General features: G+C 47.7%; 1 protein-coding gene across 3 annotated transcripts in view; it reads right to left on the reverse strand.

The window, feature by feature from the left end:
* Positions 1–20,030, reverse strand: part of SCUBE1 (signal peptide, CUB domain and EGF like domain containing 1) — a 322,235-nt gene that overhangs the window by 128,530 nt on the left and 173,675 nt on the right. For all 3 annotated transcript variants that reach the window (XM_063928925.1, XM_063928926.1, XM_063928924.1), the window contains one exon: positions 12,465–12,581. In XM_063928925.1, coding sequence (XP_063784995.1) covers positions 12,465–12,581 — 117 coding nt within the window. The remainder of the gene's footprint in view (positions 1–12,464; positions 12,582–20,030) is intronic.

The following is a 20,030-nucleotide window of genomic DNA, read 5'->3' on the forward strand; positions in this document are numbered from 1 at the left end:
GTTGTAATGCCGAGACCCCTCGGGCAGCCGCCCAAGATGAGCCCACCTTCCTTGCGGAATGGGCCTTAACAGATTTAGGCTGTGGCAGGCCTGCCACAGAATGTACAAGTTGAATTTTGTTACAAATCCAACGAGCAATCGACTGCTTAGAAGCAGGTGCACCCAACTTGTTGGGTGCATACAATATAAACAGCGAGTCAGATTTTCTGACTCCAGCCGTCCTTTAAATGTATATTTTTAAGGCTCTGACAACGTCCAACAACTTGGAGTCCTTCAAGTCGTCTGTAGCCGCAGGCACTACAATAGGCTGGTTCAGGTGAAACGCTGATACCACCTTAGGGAGAAAATGCGGACGCGTCCGCAGCTCTGCCCTATGTCGAATGGAAAATTAAATAAGGGCTTTTATAAAACAAAGCCGCCAGTTCAGATACTCTCCCGGCCGAAGCCAGGGCCAGTAACATAGTCACTTTCCATGTGAGATATTTCAAATCCACATTCTTTAGTGGTTCAAACCAATTGGATTTGAGGAAATCTAAAACTACATTTAGATCCCACGGTGCCACCTTAGGCACCACAGGAGGCTGTATATGCAGTACTCCTTTGATAAAAATCTGGACCTCAGGGACTGAGGCCAATTCTTTTTGGAAGAATATTGATAGGGCCGAAATTTGAACCTTAATAGATCCCAATTTGAGACCCATAGACAATCCTGATTGCAGGAAATGTAGGAAAACGACCCAGTTGAAATTCCTCCATCGGAGCACTCCGCTGCTCGCACCACGCAACATATTTTCGCCAAATACGGCGATAATGCTTCGCGGTGACTTCCTTCCTTGCCTTTATCAAGGTAGGAATGACTTCTTCTGGAATGCCTTTTCCTTTTAGGATCTGGCATTCAAACGCCATGCCGTCAAACGCAGCCGCGGTAAGTCTTGAAAAAGACAAGGACCCTGCTGAAGCAGGTCCCTTCTCAGAAGTATAGGCCACGGATCGTCCGTGACCATCTCTTGAAGTTCCGGGTACCAAGTCCTTCTTGGCCAATCCGGAGCCACTAGTCTTACTCCTCTTTGCCGTATAATCCTCAATACCTTTGGTATGAGAGGCAGAAGAGGAAACACATATACCGACTGGTACACCCAAGGTGTTACCAGCGCGTCCACAGCTATTGCCTGCGGATCTCTTGACCTGGCGCAATACCTGTCCAGTGTTTTGTTGAGGCGAGACGCCATCATGTCCACCATTGGTTTTACCCAACGGTTTAATAGCATGTGGAAAACTTCTGGATGAAGTCCCCACTCTCCCGGGTGAAGGTCGTGTCTGCTGAGGAAGTCTGCTTCCCAGTTGTCCACGCCCGGGATGAATACTGCTGACAGTGCTATCACGTGATTCTCCGCCCAGCGAAGGATCCTGGCAGCTTCTGCCATTGCCCTCCTGCTTCTTGTGCCGCCCTGTCTGTTTACATGGGCGACTGCCGTGATGTTGTCCGACTGGATCAACACCGGTCTTCCTTGAAGCAGAGGTTCCGCCTGGCTTAGAGCATTGTAGATTGCTCTTAGTTCCAGAATGCTTATGTGAAGAGACTTTTTCAGGCTCGACCACACTCCCTGGAAATTTCTTCCCTGTGTGACTGCTCCCCAGCCTCTCAGGCTGGCATCCGTGGTCACCAGGATCCAATCCTGCCTGCCGAATCTGCGGCCCTCCAATAGATGAGCCTCCTGCAACCACCACAGAAGGGATACCCTTGTCCTCGGCGACAGGGTTATCCGCAGGTGCATCTGAAGATGCGACCCTGACCATTTGTCCAACAGATCCCTTTGCATGGAATCTGCCGAAAGGGATTGCTTCGTAAGAAGCTACCATTTTTTCCCAGGACTCTTGTGCATTGATGTACAGACACCTTTCCTGGTTTTAGGAGGTTCCTGACCAGGTCAGATAACTCCTTGGCTTTTTCTTCGGGAAGAAAAACCTTTTTCTGAACTGTGTCCAGAATCATCCCCAGGAACAGCAGACGAGTTGTCGGCATTAATTGGGATTTTGGAATATTCAGAATCCATCCGTGCTGCTTTAGCACCTCTTGAGATAGTGCTAAACCCATCTCTAGCTGTTCTCTGGACCTTGCCCTTATTAGGAGATCGTCCAAGTATGGGATAATTAATACGCCTTTTCTTCGAAGAAGAAATATTATCTCGGCCATTACCTTTGTAAAGACCCGAGGTGCCGTGGACAAACCAAACGGCAGCGTCTGAAACTGATAGTGACAGTTTTGTACAACGAACCTGAGGTACCCCTGGTGTGAGGGGTAATTGGAACGTGGAGATACGCATCCTTGATGTCCAAGGATACCATAAAGTCCCCTTCTTCCAGGTTCGCTATCACTGCTCTGAGTGACTCCATCTTGAACTTGAACTTCTTTATGTACAGGTTCAAGGACTTCAGATTTAGAATAGGCCTTACCGAGCCATCCGGCTTCGGTACCACAAAAAGAGTGGAATAATACCCCTTCCCTTGTTGTAGAAGAGGTACCTTGACTATCACCTGCTGAGAATACAGCTTGTGAATGGCTTCCAAAACCGTCTCCCTTTCTGAGGGGGACGTTGGTAAAGCAGACTTCAGGAAACGGCGAGGTGGCTCTGTCTCTAATTTCAACCTGTACCCCTGAGATATTATCTGCAGGATCCAGGGATTTACCTGCGAGTGAGCCCACTGCGCGCTGTAATTCTTGAGACGACCGCCTACCGCCCCCGAGTCCGCTTGCGAAGCCCCAGCGTCATGCTGAGGCTTTTGTAGAAGCCGGGGAGGGCTTCGGTTCCTGGGAAGGAGCTGCCTGTTGCTGTCTCTTCCCTCGTCCTCTGCCTCGTGGCAGATATGAATAGCCCTTTGCTCTCTTATTTTTAAAGGAACGAAAGGGCTGCGGTTGAAAGGTCGGTGCCTTTTTCTGTTGGGGAGTGACTTGAGGTAGAAAGGTGGATTTCCCGGCCGTAGCCGTGGCCACCAAATCCGATAGACCGACCCCAAATAACTCCTCTACGCATCGCCTGTCCACTGTCGTGTCCATAAAGCTCTTCTGGCCGAAATGGACATAGCACTTACCCGTGATGCCAGTGTGCAGAAATCTCTCTGTGCATCACGCATATAAAGAAATGCATCCTTTATTTGTTCTAACGACAGTAAAATATTGTCCCTGTCCAGGGTATCAATATTTTCGATCAGGGACTCTGACCAAACTACCCCAGCACTGCACATCCAGGCAGTCGCAATAGCTGGTCGTAGTATAACACCTGCATGTGTGTATATACCTTTTTGGATATTTTCCATCCTCCTATCTGATGGATCTTTAAGTGCGGCCGTCTCAGGAGAGGGTAACGCCACTTGTTTTGATAAGCGTGTTAGCGCTTTGTCCACCCTAGGAGGTGTTTCCCAGCGCTCCCTAACCTCTGGCGGGAAAGGGTATAAAGCCAATAACTTCTTTGAAATTAGCAGTTTTTTATCGGGGCACCCCACGCTTCATCACACACGTCATTTAATTCTTCTGATTCGGTAAAAACTACTGGTAGTTTTTTCACACCCCACATAATACCCTGTTTAGTGGTACCTGTAGTATCAGCTAAATGTAACATCTCCTTTATTGCCAAAATCATATAACGTGTGGCCCTACTGGAAAATACGGTTGATTCGTCACCTTCACCACCGGAATCAGTGCCTGTGTCTGGGTCTGTGTCGACCGACTGAGGCAAGGGGCGTTTTACAGCCCCTGACGGTGTTTGAGGCGCCTGGACAGGCACTAATTGAGTGTCCGGCCGCCTCATGTCGGCAAACGACTGCTTAAGCGAGTTGACGCTATCCCGTAATTCCACAAATAAAGGCATCCATTCTGGTGTCGACCCCCTAGGAGGTGACATCCTCATATTTGGCAATTGCTCCGCCTCCACACCAATAACGTCCTCATACATGTCGACACACACGTACCGACACACAGCAGACACACAGGGAATGCTCTATACGAAGACAGGACCCACTAGCCCTTTGGGGAGACAGAGGGAGAGTCTGCCAGCACACACCAAAAAGCGCTATATATGACAGGGATAGCCTTATGGTTAAGTGCTCCCTTATAGCTGCTTTTATATTAATATATTGCCATTTATTTTGCCCCCCCTCTCTGTTATACCCTGTTTCTGTAGTGCAGTGCAGGGGAGAGACCTGGGAGCCTTCCTGACCAGCGGAGCTGTGACAGAAAATGGCGCCGTGTGCGGAGGAGATAGGCCCCGCCCCTTTTTCGGCGGGCTCGTCTCCCGCTATTTAGTACATTTAGGCAGGGGTAAATATCTCCATATAGCCTCTGGGGCTATATGTGAGGTATTTTTAGCCTTTTTAAAGGTTTTCATTTGCCTCCCAGGGCGCCCCCCCCCAGCGCCCTGCACCCTCAGTGACTGCCGTGTGAAGTGTGCTGAGAGGAAAATGGCGCACAGCTGCAGTGCTGTGCGCTACCTTAAGAAGACTGCAGGAGTCTTCAGCCGCCGATTCTGGACCTCTTCTTGCTTCAGCATCTGTGAGGGGGCCGGCGGCGTGGCTCCGGTGACCATCCAGGCTGTACCTGTGATCGTCCCTCTGGAGCTGATGTCCAGTAGCCAAGAAGCCAATCCATCCTGCACGCAGGTGAGTTCACTTCTTCTCCCCTCTGTCCCTCGTTGCAGTGATCCTGTTGCCAGCAGGAATCACTGTAAAATAAAAAACCTAAGCTAAACTCTCTAAGCAGCTCTTTATGAGAGCCACCTAGAATTGCACCCTTCTCGGCCGGGCACAAAAATCTAACTGGAGTCTGGAGGAGGGTCATAGGGGGAGGAGCCAGTACACACCACCTGACCTGTAAAAGCTTTACTTTTGTGCCCTGTCTCCTGCGGAGCCGCTATTCCCCATGGTCCTTTCAGGAACCCCAGCATCCACTAGGACGATAGAGAAAAGTAATTCTGTAGAGACTCAACATCCTTGTATGAATTAATTATTCTACATAGCTTAGTATCATCTGCAAAAATTGACACTGTGCTTTCCAGTCCCTCTCCTAGGTCATTAATGACTATGTTAAACAACAAAGGTCCCAGTAATGAACCCTGCGGTATTCCACTGATCACTGAAGCCCATTCAGAGTACATCCCATTAATCCCCACTCGCTGTTCCCTACTGAACAGCCAATTATTCACCCAAGTACAAATAGTGTCCCCTATCCCAATCTCCCTTAATTTGAGAATTAGTCTCTTATGTGGAACTTTGTCAAAGGCCTTAGCGAAGTCCAAAAAGATAATATACACTGCTTGACCCTGATCAATATTATCGCTCACTTTCTCGTAGAAGCTTATTAAGTTAGTTTGACAGGATCTGTCCTTCACAAAACCATGATGATTCCTAGTAATAACCTTGGAGGTATCCAAGTACTCAAGTATGCTGTCCTTTAATATACCTGCTAGTAATTTCCCCACTATAGATGTCAAACTTACCGGTCTATAGTTACCGGGGTGAGTTTTAATACCCTTTTTAAATATTGGGACTACCTCTCTATATGCCAGTCCTTTGGTATCATTCTGATGTAATTGACTTTCTGAAAATTAATATAGGGCTCTCGAGATCTCTACATTAAGTTCCATAAGAACCCTGGAGTGGAGTCCATCCGGCACAGGAGATTTATTTATCTTAATTTTACTTAGTCTCTCCCGGACTACGTCCTCATTTGACCAAGTACCTAGCATCGGGTCGTTATCGTAGCTTATGTTATGCTCTACTCTCGTCAACCTGTCCTCATTCGTAAATACTGATGAAAAGAATTTATTAAATAAATCCACTATTTCCCTATCATCATTAATCAAGACTTCCCTTTAAAGGCCCAATATTCTCCCTTTTTAACCTTTTACAGTTTATGTACTTAAAGAACTTTTTGGGGTTTGTTATACTCTCCTTTGCGATTTGTTTTTCGTTTTCTATTTTAGCTGCTCTGATTTCTTTTTTGCATTTTTTGTTACATTCCTTGTAGAACTGGAATGATTCAAACGTTCCGTCAGACTTAAATGCTTTGAAAGCACGCTTTTTTTTATCCATTTGTTCCTTGACCCTCTTATTAAGCCACATCGGTTTGAATTTCCTACTCCTGTTTTTGTTGACTTTGGGAATATACAAATGATTGTACTTATTGAGCGTAGTTTTAAAAACATCCCACATTTCAGCAGTATTCTTACCATGCAATACAATTTCCCAATTGCTGTCCCTCATTGCTTGTTTCAGCAATATGAAATTAGCTTTCTTAAAGTTAAAAGTCTTAGTTAGACCCTTGTATTGTTGTTTTGGAAGCTGATATCGAATGTGATCATAATGTGATCGCTATATCCTAGGGTCTCCCCTACTTTAGTATTTGATATTATTTTCTCATTATTAGTTATTACTAGGTCCAGTATAGCCCTATGCCTAGTTGGTTCCCCGATTACCTGGGACAAGTAGTGATCTTTTAGCATATTTAAGAACCTATTATCCCTAGTTGTATTTACTGTTTCGGCGTTCCAGTTTATGTCTGGGTAATTAAAGTCCCCAACAATAATGACGTCCCCCATACCTGCAGCTTTTTCGATTTGCTGCAAGAGTAGTAATTCCTCAGATACACTAATATCTAGCGGTTTATAGCAGGTCGCTATTAAAAGTTTTTTAGTATCTTTACCCCCGCTCGAAATCTCAACCCACAATGACTCCACGTTATCTCCAGTCTCCTCGTAAATTACTTCTTTTAAATACGGTTTTAAGAAGGTTTAACATATAGACAAACACCCCCTCCCTTTTTATTAGTCTTATCTCTCCTGAAGAGGGTGTACCCCTCCATGTTTGCCGCCCAATCGTGAGAATCGTCCCACCATGTCTCTGTAATGCCTATTATATCATATCGGTCATTAAGTGCAATTGTTTCTAATTCCCCCATTTTACTTGTTAGGCTTCTTGCATTTGTAATCATACACTTAAGTTTGGTAATTCCCTGGTCCGTAAGTTTTGTTGTGGATAACGTTTCCTTAGGAACATGAGTTTCCCTTAAATTACCATCGCTGACTATTTTTCTCCTCCCCCCCCCCCCCCTCTCCACCCTCATTATACTTTATACATCCCATTTTTCTTCGCTCTCTAGTTGTCCCACTAATTCTTTCTAATCCTTCCCCTAGGCACCTAGTTTAAAATCTTCTCCAACCTTCTAACCATCCTTCCCCCCCCCCAGCACCGCTGCCCGCTACTCATTCAGGTGCAATCCATTGCAAAAAAAAAAAGATGGCGCCTGACTGAGACGTCCACTCAGTGTTCTAAGAACACAAACCCCTCTTTACTGCACCAGTCCCTGAGCCACACATTTACCTCCCTCTATACAATACCTCTTGAGCCATTGCTGCAGCCACTCAGCTGCAGTGTGGTGCATTTCCAGAGCTGGTAATATGGTGCAAGCAATGACGCATGGCTCAGATACATCATAAGGGGATATGCAGCATGAACTGTGATTAGACACTGGGATTGTAGGGGAGCAGCCATACAGTACTGTGGATTTTAAAAAAAACTGCATTATCCCTATAATGATGACAATTTTCCACAATCATACGGAAATGATGTGTAGGCCTATTCATACACTCTCAATAGGCCAAACTACATTTATGGAGGATTGATCATGGCCTGAGCGGCTTTTGGCTCTGCTGAAACAAGTTTAGACTCTTCAGACAAAAACATACTAATTTTGCAGGGCATAAATAGGACTGAATTGACCGTGGTCAGCAAACAGACTATTGAGCGATATAGGGGGTCATTCCGAGTTGATCGCTCGCTGCCGTTTTTTGCAGCGCAGCGATCAGGTCTCTACTGTGCATGCGTATGCACCGCAATGCGCAGGTGCGTTGTACGGGTACAAAGCAGATTGTTGCTGGGCGATGGATTTAACGAAGAATACATTCGCATGGGCGATCGCAAGGAGATTGACAGGAAGAGGGCGTTTGTGGGTGGCAACTGACCGTTTTCTAGGAGTGGTAGGGAAAACGCAGGCGTGTCCAAGCGTTTGCAGGGCGGGTGTCTGACGTCAATTCTGGGACCAAAAAGACTGAAGTGATCGCAAGGGCTGAGTAAGTCCAGAGCTACTCAAACTGCACAAAATGTTTTTGCACAGCTCGGCTGCACAGGCGTTCGCACACTTATAAAGCAAAAATACACTCTCCCGTGGGCGGCGACTATGCGTTTGCACGGCTGCTAAAAATAGCTAGCGAGCGAACAACTCGGAATGGGGGCCATAGAGTGATAGGGCTGGTAATCCTAGCAGTGCTTATCGCTGCAAACGAAAATGAACTATCATCACGATTTATTAATAAAATGTCACCCAAGCGGTTGAGAGACACCAGGTGGTCTAGGCGATACTTGATATGGAGTGGTATAGCTTACAGATGTGTCCTCATACAACCAGCCTCAATATGCAATGCATCACGAGATGCCTGGTGCAAGTGAGCTGACAGATCCCGTGCATCTCTGCTAGCACTGGGGCGTCATTTTTGCCGAAAATGCGTCTTAGTCGCAATGGGGTGCAACTACGACACACCGGGAGCCTGTGCTGATTGATATTCCACACTTGTATATATGTGTGCGACCGAGTCTGAAGCACAACAGAACTTGGTATGGAAAAAAGCATCGGCTGTTGCATTGCAGCACTTCCTACACAGATTCAGACTCCATCGCATATCAAATTAATTAGCTCAGTCCCCTCGTGCGTACAAGTCACATTGCGCTGTGACTAAGACATGTTTGGCGAAAATATGCAAAAAGACACCCAATGCTAGCAGATTATCAAGGGACATGGCGCACCTAGGGGGGCTGTTTGATGCACATGCAGCAATGATGTATGAAGACACATCTGTAACTCACTGTTTTGTCTATTCCCGGGGCCATATGTGCATGTGTGATTCGCAGTGGAACGTACTATGGGGGTCATTCCGCCCCGATCGCTCGCTGCAGCTTGTCGCAGCGCAGCAATCAGGTCGGAACTGCGCATGCGCCGCAGTGCACCGGCGCATGGCAGCCGTTGTTGCCTAGCGATCGCCTCTGAGGCAGAGGCAGTCGCTGGGCGGGAGGGGGAGCGGTCCGGCCAACACAGGCGTGGCTGGACCGTTGGGAGGGGGGGGGGGGGGGGGGGGGGGGCGGGCCGCAGCTGCTACGTGCGGGCCGGGGAGCGACGGGTAGCTTCCGGCCAGCACGCTAAAGCTGCGCTGGTCGGGAGCTACTCTTGAAGTGCAAAGGCATCGCCGCTGTGCGATGCCTTGGCACTTTTGCGGGGGGAGGGGGGGGGGCGGCACTGACATGCGGGGCGGACTAGCCCTGTGCAGGGCGTCCCCTCCGCATGTCAGTGTGAATGATCGTAGCTGTGCTAAATTTAGCACAGCTACGATCAACTCGGAATGACCCCTATAATAGTGTGCACTTAGAGAACAGGAAAAGTTTAAAATAATGGCGGCATTAATAGATAGGGCAGAGCCGTATCACTAGCGAAAACAGAAATATTAGCCAGAGATGGGGCTTTCTCACACGTTAATAAATAGAGCCCAAAGACACGTAACAGACTGCAAGTGAAAAACACACAGGTTGAAGGTGACAGGCAGATTCCTTTATATGTAATTACAGCTCTGTGCTAATATGAAGCCTTGGCTGTTATTTTAACTTTCCTAAGTCTTGCTGCATTTAATTGCTTTTCTGGATTTTCAGGAGATGGTACACCTGAACGGAGTCTGCTAAATATTTGTGTGTGGCTTTCCATTTAATTAGCAATGTGTGAAGGCTTTCTTCCCCTCCAGCACAAGATGTAACAAACAAACACACAAACAGGACCTGCCTGTCACCTCCATAAATCTCTGCGGACGTCTGGTTGGAGCCCTGGAATGATCAAGGAAAAGCCACATGCTTCCTGCCCGGTCACCTACTGATTTTTGGCTATTTAAAGCACAGGATCAACACGTCAAATTTTTATTAAACAGTACAACCTAATAATGAGATCTGTGCGCTGCATATGGATGGCCAAGGCTCTTGTGCAGGATGCTCCCTGTCTGGTGTCTTGTACAGCATGCTCCCACTGCCTGCTGTACGGCAATCTCCCTGCCTGAGGTATCATGGTCAGCATGCCCCTACTACAGTCTCTTGTACAGCGTGCCCCTCCTGCCTGCTGTCTCTTGTACAGCGTGCCCCTCCTGTCTGCTGTCTCTTGTACAGCGTGCCCCTCCTGCCTGCTGTCTCTTGTACAGCGTGCCCCTCCTGCCTGCTGTCTCTTGTACAGCGTGCCCCTCCTGCCTGCTGTCTCTTGTACAGCGTGCCCCTCCTGCCTGCTGTCTCTTGTACAGCGTGCCCCTCCTGCCTGCTGTCTCTTGTACAGCGTGCCCCTCCTGCCTGCTGTCTCTTGTACTATGTACTACCCCAGCATCCAGTCTCTTGTATAGTACACTCCAGTTCGCTGGCGTCTCTTGTACAGCATGGTCCTCCAACCTGGAGCCTCTTGTGCAGTACACTCCCCAACCCCCACCTGAAGTTCCTTGTACAGCATGCTCCCTTCATGGATTCTTTTGTATAGCATGTTTCCTACCTGGAGTCTCCGTATGCTCCTCCAGCCTGGATTCTCTTGTACAGCACACTACCCCTGCCTGGGGACTCTTGTACAGCACACTACCCAGGCCTGGGGACTCTTGTACAGCACACTACCCAGGCCTGGGGACTCTTGTACAGCACACTACCCAGGCCTGGATTCTCTTGTACAGCACACTACCCAGGCCTGGGGACTCTTGTACAGCACACTACCCAGGCCTGGATTCTCTTGTACAGCACACTACCCCTGCCCGGGGACTCTTGTACAGCACACTACCCAGGCCCGGGGACTCTTGTACAGCACACTACCCAGGCCCGGGGACTCTTGTACAGCACACTACCCAGGCCCGGGGACTCTTGTACAGCACACTACCCAGGCCCGGGGACTCTTGTACAGCACACTACCCAGGCCCGGGGACTCTTGTACAGCACACTACCCAGGCCTGGGGACTCTTGTACAGCACACTACCCAGGCCCGGGGACTCTTGTACAGCACACTACCCAGGCCTGGGGACTCTTGGACAGCACACTACCCAGGCCTGGGGACTCTTGGACAGCACACTACCCAGGCCTGGGGACTCTTGGACAGCACACTACCCAGGCCTGGGGACTCTTGGACAGCACACTACCCAGGCCTGGGGACTCTTGGACAGCACACTACCCAGGCCTGGGGACTCTTGGACAGCACACTACCCAGGCCTGGGGACTCTTGGACAGCACACTACCCAGGCCTGGGGACTCTTGGACAGCACACTACCCAGGCCTGGGGACTCTTGGACAGCACACTACCCAGGCCTGGGGACTCTTGGACAGCACACTACCCAGGCCTGGGGACTCTTGGACAGCACACTACCCAGGCCTGGGGACTCTTGGACAGCACACTACCCAGGCCTGGGGACTCTTGGACAGCACACTACCCAGGCCTGGGGACTCTTGGACAGCACACTACCCAGGCCTGGGGACTCTTGGACAGCACACTACCCAGGCCTGGGGACTCTTGGACAGCACACTACCCAGGCCTGGGGACTCTTGTACAGCACACTACCCAGGCCTGGGGACTCTTGTACAGCACACTACCCAGGCCTGGATTCTCTTGTACAGCACACTACCCAGGCCTGGGGACTCTTGTACAGCACACTACCCAGGCCTGGATTCTCTTGTACAGCACACTACCCCTGCCCGGGGACTCTTGTACAGCACACTACCCAGGCCCGGGGACTCTTGGACAGCACACTACCCAGGCCCGGGGACTCTTGGACAGCACACTACCCAGGCCTGGGGACTCTTGGACAGCACACTACCCAGGCCTGGGGACTCTTGTACAGCACACTACCGACTCTTGTACAGCACACTACCCAGGCCTGGGGACTCTTGTACAGCACACTACCCAGGCCTGGGGACTCTTGGACAGCACACTACCCAGGCCTGGGGACTCTTGGACAGCACACTACCCAGGCCTGGGGACTCTTGTACAGCACACTACCCAGGCCTGGGGACTCTTGTACAGCACACTACCCAGGCCTGGGGACTCTTGTACAGCACACTACCCAGGCCTGGGGACTCTTGTACAGCACACTACCCAGGCCTGGGGACTCTTGTACAGCACACTACCCAGGCCTGGGGACTCTTGTACAGCACACTACCCAGGCCTGGGGACTCTTGTACAGCACACTACCCAGGCCTGGGGACTCTTGTACAGCACACTACCCAGGCCTGGGGACTCTTGTACAGCACACTACCCAGGCCTGGGGACTCTTGTACAGCACACTACCCAGGCCTGGGGACTCTTGTACCCGTCTGGGGACTCTTGTAAAGCACATTTCCTCTCTGGCATCTCCTGTATCCATACTGACCTTTACAAGTTTTCTGATCCGGCTGCAGGGTGAATCCCACAGGGCAACTGCAACGTACTCCTGTTGCTGTATCCTTGCAAGTGCGGTCACATCCTCCATTATTCACTGCACACGTTTCTAGGAGTATAAAATAGAAAGTAAGCCTACAATCTACATCATGATCAGATATTGTAGCCGGCTACACACATACCGCGGAGACATATCAAACATAAACACACAAGTTCTTCCTCCGGAAGTTTTGCAAGAAGATCCACTGAGACAAGAAATGAGGCAGAAAGAATCTAAGTCACACTATATACATCCACTCAGTTGTGTGCACTTTGTTCTGTATTGAAAAAAGGATCTGGCAACTACAATGCCTCTTTGCATCAATAACATGAATACCAAACAGGAGGAAATTATTAGACATTCACACAAGCAAACTCCCCATTTCAATAGGTGTACTTTATTACTAGGAAAATCAAAATTGTTGTGTAATCCATGTTGGCAGAAAAACAAACAAAAAACAAAATAAAGAGGAACTTTACAAATATTCTAAACAGAATTTAGAAGCTCAGGTTATCTGCACTAGAAAGCCCCTTGGTTCCTCACCCACTCATTGCCTTTCATGCTCTACTCTACCCTATAATACTCACTACTTCTCTCTAGTTTCAATCATTGTTCCAACAATGGCCATAAACAGTCTATCCGTAACTCGCAACCAATGAGACACAGCCTCAATCATCGGATGCTCACAACCAAGCAGCCACAGCCTTCATCCTCTGGCAACTTACAGCCACAACCCTCTCACAACTCACAGTCACAACCTCCATCCTCTGACATCTCACAGCCAAAACCTCCACCCTCTGACAACTCACAGCCATAGCCTCTACCCTCTGACAACTCACAGTCACAACCTCTACCCTCTGACAACTCACAGTCACAACCTCCATCCTCGGACATCTCACAGCCAAAACCTCCACCCTCTGACAACTCACAGTCACAACCTCTACCCTCTGACATCTCAAAGCCACAACCTCCATCATCTGACAACTCACAGCTACAACCTCCATCCTCTGAGAACTCACAGTCACAGCATCCATTCCCTGCCAACTCACAGCCACAGCCTCCATCCTATGACAATTCATAGCCTCTGCCTGCATCCTCTGACAACTCAAAGCCACAATGTCCATCCTTTGCCAACTCACAGCTTCCATCCTCTGACATCTCACAGTCACAAACTTCATCCTCTGACAACTCACAGCTTCCATTCCCTGCCCGCTCACAGCCACAACCTCCATTCCCTGCTCGCTCACAGCCACAACCTCCATCCCCTGCCAACTCACAGCCACATCCTCCATCTTCTGCCAACTCACAGCCACAGCCTTCATCCTCGGCCAACTAACTGCCACAGACTCCATCCTCTGCCAACTCATAGCCACAACCTCCATCCTCTGACAACTCACAGTCACAGCTTCCATTCCCTGCCAGCTCACAGCCACATCCTCCATCCCCTGACAACTTGCAGCCACAGCCTCCATCCTCTGCCAACTCACAGCCACAGCCTCCATCCTCTGCCAGCTAACAGCCACAGCCTCCATCCACTGACAAATCACAGCCATAGCCTCTACCCTCTGACAACTCACAGTTACAACCTCCACCCTCTGACATCTCATAGCCACAACCTCCATCATCTGACAACTCACAGCCACAACCTCCATCCTCTGAGAACTCACAGTCAAAGCATCCATTCCCTGCCAACTCACAGCCACAGCCTCCATCCTATGACAATTCATAGCCTCTGCCTGCATCCTCTGACAACTCACAGCCACAATGTCCATCCTTTGCCAACTCACAGCTTCCATCCTCTGACATCTCACAGTCACAAACTTCATCCTCTGACAACTCACAACTTCATCCTCTGACAAATCCCAGCCACAGATTCCATCCTCTGCCAACTCATAGCCACAACCTCCATCCTCTGGCAGCTCACAGCCACAGTCTCCATTCTCTGTCAACTAACAGCCACAGACTCCATCCTGACAACTCATAGCCTGCATCCTCCAACAACTCAAAGCCACAGCATCCATCCTCTGCCAACTCACAGCCACAACCTCCATCCCCTGACAACTCGCAGCCACAGCCTCCATCCTCTGCCAACTCACAGCCACAGCATCCTTGATCTGCCATCCCGCAGTTAAAGTGTTTATCTTCTGCCAACTGGCAGCCACAGGCTCCATTTTCTGCCTTCCAGCAGCAGTGTCCATACTCTACCACTCACTTCCTTACAGCACCAACTTACACTATCTGCCACACACTGGCTCTCAGAAACAGCCTCCATGTTTTGTTGCCTTCACCCATTTTCACTAGTGGCTATGCTGTGCTACTGTACATCTCAGAGATGGCTTCCTAATTTTGTTACATGCTTTCCGCCATTACCCACTATGACCCCACTATGAATATCATTCTGTTATCCAATGTTCTCCATCTTCAATGTACATATATCTATAATCCTACAAATGAGTAGCCAATGTTGACAGTAGAAATTTGCAGATGCTACTAACGGTCTGGAACAGGCGCTGAAGAGAAGTCAACAATGCATTTAAGAAAGGAGACAGAGGGGTAGGAGGAAATGATGAGGTACGTAGAAATCAATCACATTTCAATCTTTTCTACTGCAATTTATAAAATTAAACCCCAACATCTCCTTGCAATGGGAAACAAAGCACCCATTTTTATAAATGCCTCACGTAGCTATAAACGTTCAGCTATAATGTAAACGAACTTCACGCCCAAGGAAAAATATCTAAATATAATCAGGCGCTAATAAAAAGAGTGGTGCATTACTTTACAAATAATGCACTCATTGGACAAATTGCAGCTTCGAAAAAGGGGTATACTGAAATCCCCAATTAATTTAAAAAAAATCTGAAGTGCTATTAATCAAGAAAGAGATAAATAATTTTAATTATAGACATATAATACACTATAAAAATAAACGTCCGGTGTATCTATAAGCAATTAACAATGCTCCACAAAACAATCATTTAAAAGTCTTAAGGGCCCTACACACTTGGCGATCTTGCTGACCAACGATATTATCGCTGTCCGTCTTTTCTTCAACGATTTTTTTATATACACACTGAAGGTTTTTTTCTGGCCGATTTGGATGATATGACATTACATCAATATCGTCCAAATTGGCTTGCAGGTATAAACGATGATTGACCAACAACGAACGACTGCGAGGACGCGCATTGTTGATGCATACACACTGACCGATATGAACGATTTATCGTTCATTTTTGAACGATATCGTTCATATCTACCATCGATGTCGCCAAGTGTGTGGGCCCTTATGATTATAAGGCTGCCAAGCAATTTGTAGTCCATGCTACCAGTTAGTAAAGCACAACTGTTTCTTTCCTTGAGATTAGTAAGGCAGGGCTCATGTGGCAATGCAGTGATGAATTTGTAGGCTACAATATTACCAAGAGTCACAGTCTGGGCAGTACGGATGGTGTAATGGTTAGCATTACTGCCTCACAGCACTGAGGTCATGGGTTTGATTCCCACCATGGCTCTAACTGTGTGGAGTTTGTATATTCTCCCCGTACTTGCGTGGGTTTCCTCCGGGTACTCCGGTTTCCTCCCACAATCCCAAAAATATACTGGCAGGTTAATTGGCTCCCAACAAAAAATTAACCCTAGCGTGAATGTGTCTGCGCATACATGTGGTAGAGAATATAGATTGTAAGCTCCACGGGGGCAGGGACTGATGTGCATGGGCAAATGTTCTCTGTAAAGCGCCGCAGAATATGTGTGCGCTATATAAATACCTGGTAATAAAGCAGCTATGAGTTAAGGGCCCCATACACTAGAACGATAATGCCCGATTTCGGCCATTCGAGCCGATATATCGGATGAAATTGGGCATTTCGGATGCATTTTACATCCGATCCAATCCGATGCGCGTTCCCGTGAGCATCGGATCGGATCCCCTAGATTGAAAGTGCTGCACTCGTGATATGTCGGACCCCCACAGGCATGGCTGGGATCGCACAAGATACATCGTATGCCAAAGGACAGCATACGATGTATCTTATACGATCCTGCCCCCCGGGAAGCTGCCGGGGTGATCGCCTGCGACATGAGGATCCGACATGTCGCAGTAGTGTATGGGGCCCTTTAGGCAGGTATAAAAGTCATAATCCAAATAAAACTCAGGCAGGCATTTAGAAACAAGTTAGCCGTAGTGATACAATGTTGCATGCAATTGGCAATACACCCTGCTGAGCCAATTTGTTATGCACTCAGGCACTGTAGAAGGCAAATTCAGCCGAAGTCTCAATGGGTAAAAATGATAGCACAGTATATGCAGCTTATAGCACTTTCAGAAAGGATATACGTTCCCCGGACATATGTAGCACATTGGGCCTAATTCAGACCTGTTCGCTCGCTAGGTTTTTTTGCAGCCCTGCGATCACATAGTCGCCGCCCATAGGGGCGTGTATTTTCGCTGTGCAAGTGTGCGAACGCATGTGTAGCCGAGCAGTACAAAGATTTTATGCAGTCTCTGCGCAGCCCAGGACTTACTCAGCCGCTGCGAACACTTCAGCCTGTCCGGGCCCGGAATTGACGTCCGGAACCCTCCCTGCAAACGCTTGGACACGCCTGCGTTTTTCCAAACACTCCCAGAAAACGGTCAGTTGCCACCCACAAACGCCCTCTTCCTGTCAATCTCCTTGCAAACGCCCGTACGAATGGATCCTTCACACAAACCCATCGCTGAGCGACGATCCGCTTTGTACCCGTGTGACGCGCCTGCGCATTGTGGTGCATACGCATGCACAATTTAGACCCGCTGTACGAAAATGCAGTCTAGCGATCAGGTCTGAATTAGCCCCATTGTGTCCATAAAGATGTGGCTAATAAAGGTCTGGAGCAGTATTCACCATCGGATCCTGTAGTCTCTTAACGCGTTTCTCCGCCTATATCTGTGGGAAGTGGTTTCCTTCAAAGTGCAGAACAAATTGGCTCAGAAGTGTGGATTGCCAAAGTGACTAATTGCATGCAGCATAGTATCACTACTGCTAAATTGTTTCTAAATGAGAAATTCTGCTCGAGTTATTTGGATCATGACTTGACTACCTGATTGCTGCATAAGACCTGGGAACCCGGTCAGGATCCCAGCAGTTGAAATACCAACGCCAGAATCCCGATGCTACTCGGGACCTGCTGTGCTTTACTAACTGGTAGCATGGACAAAGTGCTTGGCAGCCTTATAATCTAAGACAATGTTTTATGGAGCATTATTAATCGCTTATAAATAAACCTGGCGTGTGTTTTTATAGTGTACTAGCGACCCGTCCCAGCTTTGCATGGGAGCAATTTTTAATTTACTGCAATAGGCTTTTTTAACCAAGGTCTTACAAGATTTCCCTGAAGATGACATTTTTTCCTCCTGACATCAACACGAAAGAATTTAGTTTTGATGCAACACACAAAAGGGCCACATAAAGTTGAGAAAAACAGTATCCATTTAGGTCAACTCCAGCCACGTTAAGTGTCTGTCCCTGTGCTGACGTGTTGATGCAACAAAAGGTGCATTTACTATGGGTGAGTGCCATGCATACTCTCACACCGGCAGGCCGCGCTTGCGCCTATGGTTGTCTCCTCTCCCGATCTCTGCCAGTTTGGCCTTCACCTTTTGGCTTCTGTTCATATTGACTTTAGCTGAAATGTATAGTAAAATATAAAACATAGAAAAACGTAGAGAAAAACATCCATTCTAAATGAATGTTACTTTGTGAAAAAATTATTGTTTTTCACATAAATGTAATAGGAATGGAAAAAGAGGGAAAAACTAAAAAAAAAATTTCAGTAAACACAGCTTACATCAATTTTTCTGGAGAAACAGGCTAAATGTAATAGCCTCCAAGTGCCAGTGGTGCGGGAGTTTTGTAAAAAGTCTGCCATTTTCTCTTTGACTTGCTTCACTAAAATTGTCACTGCTCGGATCCCTTTTGTCATAGATTAACGTTTTATACATCTGAACCTTCCTCGACAAATGCTCTATAGAACTGAGAAAACTGCATAAAATCCGTCCAGAGATTAGCCAGAAGAGACTGACAAACGCCTATCAGGGACTTTATGCTATACTATGTAAAGATTATACAGTATGTCGATAATTCAAATAATTTATCTCCTTTTTGACTAATAGCGCTATAGATTTTTCTTTCTAACTTCACGTATATCCATCTTCGAGTTCAGTGGTGTCTGAACTTCTGTAGAAAAATCCAATATTCAAGCTGGCAATGCATGGGCTGAATGATTAATACGCAACAAGGTCACTGACCGAGCTGGCCACACAGGTGTTTTTTCATATGCACACCTACAATACACACAACACACATCACTCCTAGGTGTATGACATAGTTGTGGGGGAAGTGGCCACGTCCCCTTTAAAAATTGTAAAAAATAGAATACTGTATCTGCCGCTAAGCAGTGCGGCGCCCTGCATAGGGGGGCGCCATTTGCACCTCCCCCTCAGCCTAAGAGAAAAAAAAACTGTATACAAAAACATTTTAAAAAATAAAATGCACTGACGCGGTCATTCACTACAACAAATAATTTTTGCAGGTGTGCAGGCAAGTTCCACAGACTTTAATTTAGGGGCCCATTTATCAGTAATCGCATATTCAAAGTGATATAAGCGCCCAGGATCACATTGCAATATGCCATTATACTGGCGCTATGTTTTATTGAGCACTCGCAGGAACGGCATCTCCGAAAGGAGCCCAGCCCTGCGATGAGCTCAGTGTGGCAGCCGGACTACTGCACATGCACAGCGGCCATTCCTGGGGAGGGTTCCAGGGGAACCCTCTGCTGGTTGCAAATGCGGTGTGTGTAGACCATAGACTGCTGCGGGGGGTCTATTTTTGGAATTCTTTGCGTTCTGGAATATGATATATCTGGCAGCATCACATCCACCATGGGGGGACGCAGCTATTGGCGGAAATGGAGGGACTGCAGAAAGGTATTGGAGTTATCTGCTGCGGTCCCTCTGTAAGACATTCAGGGGATACGTAACATTTGCGTTTAACCCCTAAAAAAGGTTGTTTTCAGGGATTAAGCAAATATACAATGATAAATGGGCAATGTGTATCCTATGAACATGATTACTATATTACAATAAAGTAAGGTTGCTGTACACAGAAGCCAAGTTAAAAAAAAAAAAAAATTGTGAGGGAAGTAGTCCACACCCCATATGACTCAAAACACCCTCAGAGCCGGTGCTTATGTGATATATTTATTGGGCTACATCTATATTCGCGGTCAGTTTGCTCTGAGTAAAACAGCGATAAAGGGGTCTCTTGCCACATATACCTCTGTACGGCCCCAGTCTACCACTGTCTGTGCAGAAAATCTGCTAGTTACATTAAGAGCCCCTTCACGGCCAATCAGACCACAGCTTCACTTTCTTTCATCTTTGTTTAACACAAATTTCACAGCAAGTTAAGAGGTTGACCCACATTTCTCCAAATACAGGAAGAGGCTTTACTGGCTGGCTCTTCCCGGCTGACC

The sequence above is a fragment of the Pseudophryne corroboree genome, chromosome 6 (genome assembly GCF_028390025.1).
Source record: "Pseudophryne corroboree isolate aPseCor3 chromosome 6, aPseCor3.hap2, whole genome shotgun sequence".
Lineage (NCBI taxonomy): Eukaryota > Metazoa > Chordata > Amphibia > Anura > Myobatrachidae > Pseudophryne > Pseudophryne corroboree.